An 11347-nucleotide genomic window follows, 5' to 3' on the forward strand; every position below is an offset into this window, starting at 1 on the left:
GACAGCTAGTTACTATTAAAGCAATTGTTTAATTTAAGAATATAGCTGGTAATGTTGCTGGGAAAGACTATCTCCTGCTGTATAGTGCATGTGAGACTGACCTAGATTCTCCCAACAGTGTGTGAGACTGGCTTTAGTACTCGGCAGACAGAAAACATTGTTTTCACCCATCAACTCCAGACAATGTCAGGAGAATCAGGTCGGGGTTTTGTCTGAAGTTGACCTTTCTTTCATGTGTCACACAGCAGGAGATAGTCCTCCTCAGGTCCATGCTCACTAATCGAAATGCACATTTTAGGCAAGATAGCTACCTGGGGATAGCATCCTTGAGCCAATGTGAATTCAACAGACAGTTACCTGCAATACTGTCACATGGCCTCAGCACATGTGACACACTGTTGGGCTTGGTCATGGGATTTGTAAACAATAACAAAAATTTTGTTTTATTTTTTAAGATAATTCATCAGTGGTGTCTCTTTCCCCCCCTGCCAGAGCCAACCACTCAAGTCACTACGTAGGCTCCTTCACCTCTCCCCTTCTTCCTCAAATCAAGGACAGGCTCCCCCTCCTCCTCCTCCTCAAGACCTGCGCTTCCAAGCCCCCATGCCCAACCCTCCTCAGCCCTCCTCCAAAGCAGGCTACCCCGAGGGTCGAGGTCATGCCGACAGCAGGGGGCACACTGGGGTGAGCAGCTCCACCCAGGCTAAGAGCCGCAAGGCCAGCTACCCCCTGCCGGGACAGATAGAGTCCAGCTGGCACGTATCTGCTTTACAGCGGGCAGAGGGGGCTCAGTTCACCCCTGAACAGCTGGGCATCAAACCGGGTCAGAATGGACCCACTTTTACCCGAGCCTCCCGCACCAGGATGCCAAACCTCAACGACCTGAAGGAGACCGCCCTCTAAAACCTCTCAACCACACCACCTCCGATGCAGCTCCATCCCGGAAGCACCTGCCAGAATGCAGACATCGTGGTACTGCAGTAAGGGTCTACACAAGAGCCTTTTTCACTGGATCAAGTCCTAATTCAGAAATGTAGTAATCTGTTGATGCTCATGCCTCTGAAATCTAAAAGCCTAGACGTTGATCGGCCAAACACCTGGGACAGTGTGGTTTAGGGAAGCAAAGATAGGGAAGGGCCCATCCTTTCTTGAGATGCCAGTACTGTATCAGCTCTATATTATTGTCTGTCTCTACTTGCAAGGTTACATCAGAACAAGCTGATCATCCCTGTCAAGGAGACACTGCCCATGTGGCCTCTTTGCTGCCATCTTCTGTTCACAGGACGCTACTGCAACACATTAGACAGCCGCTGTCACAGCAGTGGCCAATAAACTCAAATGTTTTTCAAGCTCTGATATTTGATAAGAACATAAAAAATGATTTATATTAACATTATTTATGAAATATTTATTTGTTTTAAATTCAAGGATATAAGCTATAAATGACACAGTATGTAGGTTATATGGGAATATTATAAGGTAATATAGAATTAAATGTGTAATTGCAAGAGCTTTAGTTTCGACACAAAGAAATGCATAGATATTTATGTGTTGATAATACAATATGTCACAAGGAATATTTAATAATGGTGAATGTCTTTTTTTTGTTTGTTTGATTTGATATGTTATTAGCAGATTATCATGTTATGTTGTTTTTACCCTTTTTTCTGATTGTTTCATCAAAATGTAAAAAGAAATACTGACAAATATATAAAATATCTGATATTACAAATAGTGCAAATCTGCCCATCACCCTCATGACATCAGTTTTGACGTTTTGTGACAAGTTGGGCTATTTGTTAGCAGGGTTTGGTAGCAGAACAGCCAGAGTGAGACTGTTAGGCTCTGTGCTTCACATATTGTAATTGTCAGGTCATTTTATCTTACATTCCCATTGTCGCAGTTTTCAAATTTGCCCATTTTTCAGTCCCTCAGTTCGTTTAGTGACAAACAGCTTTCCAGCATCTTGTTGCTGCCATGTTGGTTTTGTCCACAGCCTTAAAAACCATTTAACGGGCATCTTCGCCCACATCACCACGCAGCTCTAGTGAGGGAGGTTTACCTAACATGACATTGAAAATTTAAAGTGTTTTGAGACGGCAGGGAAGCTCTCTGCAAAAAGGCATACCTCACCTGCAACCTTTAAGATCTTAAAGGATAAGTCTGGTAATACTTTATCTTTATCCATTTATTTATTTATTTATTTATTTTGTCAGAAATTCCAAATGCATTGTCTGTGCAGCCAAAGTGGGGTGTATGTGCTCTAAAAATCTTTAGATTCATTTTAATTTGTTATTGAAATTTGTTATTAACTAAAGTAGAGAATATGCTCATTTTAATATAGTAAGTACAGTACTTGAGTGAATGTGGTTACTTACATTCCCCCACTGGCTGGGTGTGGGCTTTTCATAGGACTTTGCTGACGCCATGAATTATATGAAATAACACCAGACTTATCCTATAATATGTGTTTACATTTCCTGTGTGCATTTTAAAAGCTTGTGTTATCAAGAGTTTTGTAAAAGTCTTTTGTAAATCTGAATTTGATTTTCCAGTTTGCATTACTATTAACATTAACAGTCATAATCAGGGATGATTTTACTTAACTTGATTGTTCATTAAAGCATTTACTAATTGTCTTCTGATCTGTGGGCAATGTAAAGCTGAGGTGTGTAGAATGAAAAACATTTTGTGGCCTAGGGGAAGTATACAGCATTGTTTTCCCCCAGTTTTTCCATTATTCTTCATTCTGTCCTCCTTAATATAAAACAGTATTAAGGCCGCTGGGGGGGAACAAAAAACAAAATAAACAGTCTTGTTGCATTATTCTCAGAATTCTGATTTTAATTTGAGAATTCTGGCTTTTTCTCAAAAACCTGACTTCAGTTGCATAATTCTTTAATCTGACAATTCTGACTATTTTTCCAGACATTTTGCTCAAACATCTGACTTGTTCTCAAAAATCTGGCTTTAATCTAAGAATTCTAACATTCTCCACAAAAATCTGAATTCAATTGGGAAATTCTGACTTTTTTTGTTTTTCTCAAAATTCAGATTTTAGTAATTCAGGCTTTTTCCCAAAATTCTGGATGTAATCTAAGAACTGTGACATTTTCCTCAAAAATCTGACTTTAGTTGCAAATCTCTTTTTTTTCTTCTTCTTCTTCTTTTTTTTTTTCCTCAAAATTCTGATTTTAGCAATTCAGGCTTTTTCTCAAAAGTCTGTCTTTAATCTAAGAATTCTGACCTTTTCCTCAAAAATCTGATCAGTTTTCTCAATGTCTGTCTTTTCTTCAAAACTGAATTCTTCTCAAAATTATGATTAACTCTCAAACAAATCTCTCCCTCAGAGAATTCTTAGTTTAAAGTTAGACTTATGATTTTGTTTTCCTCAGGATTTTGAAGGGAAAAAAAGTCATGACCTCAAATTTCTTTCTTCAGTGGCCTTAATTCCCTTTCATACGTTTGTGATTTGAAAGCATAAAGCAAAAAAATGCATTCCAAATGCCATTACAGACAAAAGGAACAAAGAACAGAAGAATGGTCCATGAAAAGTTTGGATCCCCATTTGGTGAAAATAAGAATCAATCACAGTAACTTGATGGTTGACTGAAAGCAATAACACTCACTAAAAGACTCGGAGTGATGCAGATTGTATTAGCCAAATCGGCAGCTAGATGGATTTGAGCCAAATATAGCACAAAGAAGGATTTCCTGCAGGAGACTGTGATTACAGCGTTGGCAACTGCTGGTATGTGACATCACATCATTCTGCAATACATTTTTTACATTTTTCTTAAGTTTATCCCACAGAAGGTAAAACTGTCCCATGTTGTGGGCTTGTGTACAAAATCCTCATTGCTAATGATTGTAAATGACTGCTGACATGGGTTTGTTTATATCACTAATGGGACAAAGTGATGATGAAGTTTACCTTGCTAGTGACCCGAAGCCTTACGTTAGTTTATCGACTCAACGCGTCAGATGGAAATGAAGGCTTCAACCCTCAGCAGGTCGCACACGCTGAAAACTGAGATGAGAAGAAGACTTTTTGTTCAGAAATATGAATGTGTTTCCTATAACATCAATTCTCTTTTTTTGTCATTAAGCTGTTTCCCACTTCTGACAGGGTGTAAATAAAAAATAACAGAGTATCTATACTGACCGTTCTACTTTAAAAATGATAGGGTCTCATAATAAATGCCAACTGTACATTTTTGAATGTCTCAGAGTTTGTTTTGGAGCACAGACGCAACATAAAAACAGACACATATTTGTTTATTCAAGGACATGGTTTAAAAATACAATAAAGAGAACATCTTCAGAGCAATTCAGCTCTGCAATGTATTCCTAAGTGTAATGGGAAATTCAAATATAACATTAAAGAAAGCAATCAGGAATTTTTAACAACAGCACCAAACAACAACAAAAAAATCAAACAAGAAAACAGTAACTCAAATGAGGCAATAAGACCAAAATAAATAAATAAATCCATATTAACAAATTCATTGAAAAGACTAAAGACAGCAGTCTGTTACACCTATCCGATTATCTAACAGCTGTGCACAAAATCTGGTGGTAACTGGTGTTTAAGCTGCAGAATAATATGCATTTGTTCTAATTTGACCCACCAGATGATAAATTATGTATATATGACTGTTTACTATATATTATATTTGGACAAATAATTAATTAGAAATGTAAAAAAGCAAAACAAACATTCAAAATTAAATAAAGAAAATATGAATTTTAAAAAATGCTGTAAATGCAAACAGTAATTGTAATTAGGATGACCTTGTTGTTGTTTTCAGTCTTTTCATGGGATTTGCTGAAAATATGAAAAATGCAGACTACTACCACACCGATTCATTAAGGTAAATAAGGAGGGGAGACTTACTGTGTAAATTCCCAGCTACGCTCAGATTATCAGGAGAAGCAGACAGAATTTTATTGACCTATCACAGAACGATTTGGATTTCTAACATGAGCGCAGATTCAACCGCCATAGCAACGCTACCTCTCCCTCTCCATGCCTAATTACTGCTTTCAGTTTATGCCGTTTCATTGCAAATGGAGCAATCTATTGAGAACTCCCCAAATTGAAGTCCCCATAGTGAGACTGGTTTAATACAGACAATGCAGAGTGGAGTGAATGAGAGCTCATTGTACATATCAAACAAACCTGGTTTAATGCATTTATGTAAGTGTGTTTTAGCTGTTTTGTTTGTATTTTTTAAAGGGGTTGGGGGGAAGTGGGGGGTGGGGGGGTTTACATGCATTTGTTCATGCAGAGCAGCAGCTCCAGGCGCAGAGCGATGCGTGTGTGCCATCCCAGAGGGAGGATGCGAATGTAGCGAGCAACGATGGGCGGCCGCAGAAGGTTCTGCACAGACGAGGACCGGTCAGAGTTCCCATAAAACACCTGAGGAAAGACAGAAAGGCAAGATTAAGGTGTAGATTAGTTAAAACCGGCCATTGCATTAAAGCTACTATTTCTAGAACCACATGGTAGTTGACTTGCAAACAGTTAACGTTCAGTTGGTTTTCAATGACTGATTAACAGTTTAAATCACTTCTAAAATATGACTTCTCATGATGTCAGTATCAGGCAAATATAAAATGCCTAATGTTTCATGCAAAGAGGCATGGACAAAGAATTATGTAGCCTCATTCTTAGCCTAATCAAAAAGAAACCTCCGGTGTCTGAGTATGAAGGGCATTAAATAAAAACAATTTCAATAAAAAGAATAATAAATGGCTCAAAAAATAAATTTAAAAACCATTGAATACATAGAAAAAATATATTTAAAAAATGTTGGCAGCAATTAAATTCGCTGACATAAATGTCTTTTGAATTAGGTTACTGTTATATTGATTCCTCTGTTTATTTGTGTTCCATTTAATTTAGTATTTTATTTATATGCAACTGTCAAATACTGCATAAATACATTAAAAAAAAAAGATGAAAAAATAAAAGGAACTGTAGGTCAATTAATACACACTCCTTATTTTTATATATTATATTTTCATACATTTCATGTCATATTATTTATTGATTTAGGCACTTTCAGGCCTCCATACTTGAAGTGCTGAACATTATTCAGTGTATCCAAAGTGCACTTAACTGACCCTGTTGTTTCCAGTCTGGTCTTTGTAATAGATCCAGTTGAGCTTCTCATCTGTTCTGTACTGAACACTGTACTTGGTAATCCACTCATCGGCATCACAGCGGCCCTGAGTGAGAATCCCTGACACCACCGTCACTTCCCTTAAGTCAATCTGCAGCCACTGACTGCTGTCCTGGAACTTAGACAGCCAGGCGCAGCTGGAGGAGAAAGAAAAACATTTAATATCAGCACTGATTTATACAACAAATATCATAGTTGGTCACGACAGTTTAGCACAACGCAGGACAGAGAAATTTACTGCTGTTTTTACAATATCTTCTCTAAAGATAAAATCCTGTTGTTTTGTGTTCTGAGGAAACTGACAGTTTTTAACATCCGATATGATGTTTTGTTTTCGGAAAGAGAGAAAATGAAAGAAAGGATTCAACTTAATGCTTAAAAATTACAATATTTAGCATTTTTAAAAAGTCCTACTAGATTCTGTATGTTTTTTTCCCCATTTTGTCTCATCTATATGGTTTTTTAAGCAAGAGCATTTTGGTGTGTTTAAGTAACAAAATATACATAAGGAGTGTGTTTACTACACTTTTCCTCACAGATGATAAGAGCCATGATCTTTTTTTAAAAGAGACACAACAGTTGGCTGTGTGGTGCTGGCCTATATATATATACCTACCCAAAGCCCTGGCTGTTGAGTCGCGCCTTACTTGGTACCCATGAGGAGAACCAGCCAGTGTACTGGTCCTGGTTGGAGCAGGTAATCTGTTCTTGACTCACTGATCCAGCCTCAAAGCCAAGAGGTCTGTGGTAGGGACACTCTGCAAAGGAGATCGGAGACAACTTAACATGAGCGCTCTTAGTTTCAGGTAATATTTCTTTCGCTGAAAGTTCTCGTGGCCATGAGATTTTAATATCGTCACCCTGAGAGAAGAGAATACAAACGGCTAGCTTAAGCCAAGCAGTGCATCACAAAAATATATATATATATAAAAAGACCATCAAACCACTAAGCCTCTCCTTAATTCTCCATTTCGGCATCCTTTCCTCTCTCCTAACCCCTGCAGATTCCCATAATCACACCCTCTCGCTCCCATGGCCCCCACTGTTAGGAGCCTCTGTGTGACCCATATCCCATCCTAAAATCCTGCAGTTTAATTCTCCGTGGTGAGAGATCAGTGATGTCCATTAGGGCAGCAGACGGACAGATGGCCATGTTCTGCTCTCCGTGGCTTTGGCTCCGTGTTGTTCTCTCGCTTCCTTTAAAATCACACGAGAGCCACTCCTTTACTTGGTAAATAAAGCCTTTAAATATGTGAATGAGAGAGAGAGAGACAGTGGTACATGAGTGAGAAAAACATCAGCTGTGGACACATGGAACAGAAACTGTAGTAGAAGTAGCCTGCTGCTCTTTTGTTTACTACTGGCTTAAGCCTATCTGGCACAGGGTTGCATCCTGTCTAATCCCAGCATTACAACACACCCGGCAGAAACGTCTGTGTGAGTCAGGAGATAAGTGTTTACATAACAGTAATGCAAATGCCTCTGTAGTCCTCCCTAATGTGTTTCCTGACTAAAACAACACATATTCAGATGGCTGAATCAACAGGCAAACTGCGAGGTGAGACTCAGTGGATTGAGGAACTCTGCGAACCCTGACGCAGAGCGGGCAGGAAAGTCTTTCTCACTCATCAGTTCTCATCCACGTAGCGGTAATTGCTGGTTTCTGTAATTGTGAGATCAGCATGGTCTATTATGAGCCCCGTAATCTCCGAATCATGCTCTAATATAATGATAGTCGGCAGAACTTCTTCCTCCTATCTGTTTCTGGTTGCCATGTGATTTGCGGCTCAGCTCAAACACACTGATTCACTCGTTTGTCAGCTCCTCTCCTCATCGAGTCAGACGTGATTCAGATCTGATCTTTAGCTCTCAGGCTCAAGTGAGGCTGTCAGAAGACCTTTTTTATAGTTTCTTTGTAGGAGGTCCAAAAAAACAGGAAAACAAAACAGGTTTACAGATTTCACTGGGATTTAGTTTAAAAGCTAAATCCCAGGCTAAGTTGGCAAAGTGAGAGAGCGTTCAGTTTGAGGATGAATATGGTACGATTCAAAACTCAAGATCAGCTATTATTGGGCGCTGCAGTGAGATTATTTTTTGAGTGTTTCTGACAAACATCCAAATGCAGGTTTCCTGTTACTGAAACGGGAATTCTGGAGGACTGTGCAGTGTTATCACAGGTAGCTTCTGTTTCTTCACATATCCCCCCCTCTTCTTCCCTTTCTCCAAGGATGTCCAGTGAAGCATGTCCATCCACCCTGCGGCGTCAAATCTGGAGCCTAATGCGCTCATTGCATGAACACAAACTATAGACACACAATTGTGCACACACTGAAACTGTCCATCTACTTGTATCAGCAGTGATAATCGTTTGAGCAATTTTCAAGCAAGAGTCCCAGAAAATTAAAGCGTTCAGCTCCTCAAATATGAAGATTTGCAGTCTTACTTTGTCTTCAGTTGAATTGGCTTCAATTCTCTGATTGTGCAGCAGATTAATCAGTAATAAAAATCACTGTTAAGTACAGACCTTTCAGTTTTGAGCAGGTTAAACAACAGTTAATTCTTGTCTATCTAACACACCCTTCCCTTCTCCTTTTAAGAACTATTATCACTTTAGTGGTGCAATTGTAGATCAGCAAAAGTCACATAATAAATCTCATTAGTAAATAAGTCTTGACACAGGGGGTTAAAGCACACTGATGTTATGAATAAATTAAGTAGTGATTGAGATTTAAGCTACTTATATGATTCATGTCCACTCAGAGTGACGTTTAATGGCTCTCACCCGGCATGCAGTCCACTCCTCGCACCAAAGATGAGCCAGACCCAATGGAGTAAACCTCCGTCTGCGATTCGCCTCCATCACAATCACATTTGCAGGACTTGTTAGTCCACGCCCCAGGGTTCTTATACAGACACACATAAACAACATTTATTAGCTGAAAATTGACATAGAGCTCATTTACAAATGATAAAAGGAGAATAATTTAACATAATAACTCTGGTCTGGCTGTTATCTGTGTTTTGCTGTTGATGTTGTTTTTCTTTCTTTTTCTTTACAAGCAAATCCTGACACTGTGACAGTTAAATCATCTGACATTTTGCTGGGTTGCTGAGATTTTTCATACCTCCTGAGCATAAATACCGATGAACACTGTTCAGCCAGATGGACAGGAGGGAAAAAAAGCCAGTTGATGAGGCACAGAAGAAGAAGAAAAAAACAGGACTGTTAGGGCATCATAGTCACCCTTTCTGGATACTAAAATCTGTGAATCAATCTGTTAGTTTAACCACATTAAGAAAAGGTAAATAAACACAACACACACTGGTAATAAAATATAATATCAGTGCAACTGTAAGAGTGAAACTGTACCGTTTGTTCCCAGGAGAAGGAGGCCCAGCAGGAAATGTTGTATGATGAGAGCCATCTTCCAACCCGCTCCAAACCAGACCAGACTGACCATAGACTGAGCATTCAAGCTAGTAGTGATAGGAAGGCTGGATTACAATAATCCACGGGACACTAATGGCCTTATCTAATGCCATCCTTATCTAACAAAGCTCCTCCTCCAGCTATTCACCCATCACCATTAATGCCATCATACCTGGAAAATCTCCATGCGGCCACAGAGGTCAAAAAATCCTGCATTAAAAAAAAAGAAGACACCAGCGCACCCAATTGCCACACTAGAGTTGTGTGTGTGTGTACAAGAGTGAAAGCAAGAGAGATGGTTGCTGGTGGTGGCTGATGCTGGGCCTAGTGATCCATATGATTGGACAGAAGGACCTGCAGTTGGATGTCATCCTCAAATGTTTGCAGTTCTCTTCTATACTATCACGTTAGGTTTGAAGGAAGGAATGAAGGAACCTGGTTTTTAATACTTGGTTCTTTGCTGTGATGTAGTGACATAAAATTGTATCATATATATTGTTTTATTTTATTTTTATTTAAAAAATGTTTAAAAAAATAAAAAACAAATTTAAATTAAGAAATTAAAAAAAAAAAAAGAATTTGATTAAGAGTCTAAGTACAGAGATGATATTACTATTTCACAAATGTATCAATGTACTATTGTTTAATCATAAACCATTTTTCTGTAGGCAAAAGTCTCTCATAAACATACTCTGTTTTATTAAAAATGAATGCATGCATTGTATATATTGCTTATAGATCTATTTTATTTCATGTTATTTAGTTATTTTGTTTTTGAGGGGATTTGAAATGCTGCAGGTGACAGGCACGTGGATAATTATCATCAGAAGCAACTTTTAAAAACAAAATAAGCGAGTGTCCTGTTCCTGTGTTTGTTTGAGCGTGGCATTTCTCCCGCCTCCCACTGAGGGTTTTAAAGCCAGGTGGGTAAAAATAATTAAGCCTAATCAAGCAAAGCTGTTGCCAATTTGTGCTGATTAGAGCACGAGTTTCACTCCCTGCGCGCCCTTTTGCTTTCACCAGTGGCCTTATAAAAGAGATTCTGCATGTTGCACTAGGTGATTTTGCTTCATGACAATTTTTTTTTCCCCCCTTCTAGGAACTTGCCACAGCAAACATGAAGGTGGCTATTCATGCAACGCGTAGGATCCCTCCATGCACCAAAAAGAGGATTCGTGCTTACTCCACTCTCATCTACAGAGCTCATAAAGAGGTCAGAATGCACACTGTAATTGTCTGGCCTGTACATGTTCCTATGTGATGAGGGACTGGTTTCACATGCACTTTCTTGGTATTCTTCTTCTGCAGGTTAGTCCTGTTGGACTGAGAAGTCCTGAGTTTCTGACCAGGAGGCATGGTGTCCCCAGACCGATCCTGCTCAGGCTTGTAGGCTTAGAGGCTTCTCGGCTGTCCAAGTCAAACAGGTTGAAAGTCATCACTCGGCGAGAGCTCAGTGCTGCTGTTGCACACGTACAACGGAGGATTCATGCAAGAGCCGCTGCATGAAGATATAGACTTTAAAACAAAATTTTATTTTTATTATTAAAGGGTTTATTTTAATCTTTGCCTCTTTATTAAAGTAAAACTATTAGGTAATTAACCCTAACAGCTGGTAGATGAAAGACTAGGACTGACAGAAAGTGTGTACGCTCAGATTTATGGTTGGAAATGTGGTATGTCAGGGGTGGGCAACTCCAGGCCTCAAGGGCCGGTGTCCTGCAGGTTTTAG

General features: G+C 39.0%; 2 protein-coding genes and 1 long non-coding RNA gene across 8 annotated transcripts in view; 2 read left to right on the forward strand and 1 right to left on the reverse strand.

Annotated features, from left to right (window-relative positions):
• The window catches only part of cdkl5 (cyclin dependent kinase like 5), a 41985-nt gene extending 37763 nt beyond the window's left edge, over positions 1-4222 (forward strand). For all 6 annotated transcript variants that reach the window (XM_085273005.1, XM_085272998.1, XM_085272989.1 and 3 more), the window contains one exon: positions 493-4222. In XM_085273005.1, coding sequence (XP_085129131.1) covers positions 493-903 — 411 coding nt within the window. In that variant the 3' untranslated portion in view covers positions 904-4222. The remainder of the gene's footprint in view (positions 1-492) is intronic.
• Positions 4223-4261: 39 nt separating this feature from the next.
• Positions 4262-9775, reverse strand: rs1a (retinoschisin 1a). The gene is made up of 6 exons (XM_085273042.1): positions 9559-9775; positions 9314-9339; positions 8971-9091; positions 6805-6946; positions 6130-6325; positions 4262-5422 (listed from the first exon to the last, which is right to left on the reverse strand). Exons 1-6 carry the CDS (start codon positions 9647-9649, stop codon positions 5270-5272), a joined length of 729 nt encoding a protein of 242 aa, XP_085129168.1. The 5' UTR covers positions 9650-9775; the 3' UTR covers positions 4262-5269.
• Positions 9776-10641: 866 nt separating this feature from the next.
• Positions 10642-11178, forward strand: LOC146583533 (uncharacterized). Its single transcript, XR_014893155.1, has 2 exons — positions 10642-10831; positions 10927-11178. It is a non-coding gene; the product is annotated as an uncharacterized LOC146583533 (long non-coding RNA).
• Positions 11179-11347: the final 169 nt, after the last annotated feature.

This window comes from Mchenga conophoros, linkage group LG1 (genome assembly GCF_057382185.1).
Source record: "Mchenga conophoros isolate Kocher_MC1m ecotype Shallow Benthic linkage group LG1, M_conophoros_male_GT1.1, whole genome shotgun sequence".
NCBI classification, from domain to species: Eukaryota; Metazoa; Chordata; class Actinopteri; order Cichliformes; family Cichlidae; genus Mchenga; species Mchenga conophoros.

Bases quoted from the DNA above. Each gene is read 5' to 3' on its own strand.
- rs1a (XM_085273042.1), bottom strand. From the start codon at position 9,649: ATGGTCAGTCTGGTCTGGTTTGGAGCGGGTTGGAAGATGGCTCTCATC. The intron at 9,340-9,558 runs GTACAGTTTCAC...CTGGCTGAACAG, and splicing joins CCTTCTCCTGGGAACAAACG to TGTTCATCGGTATTTATGCT. The intron at 5,423-6,129 runs GTCAGTTAAGTG...GTCTTTCCTCAG, and splicing joins ACCAGACTGGAAACAACAGG to GTGTTTTATGGGAACTCTGA.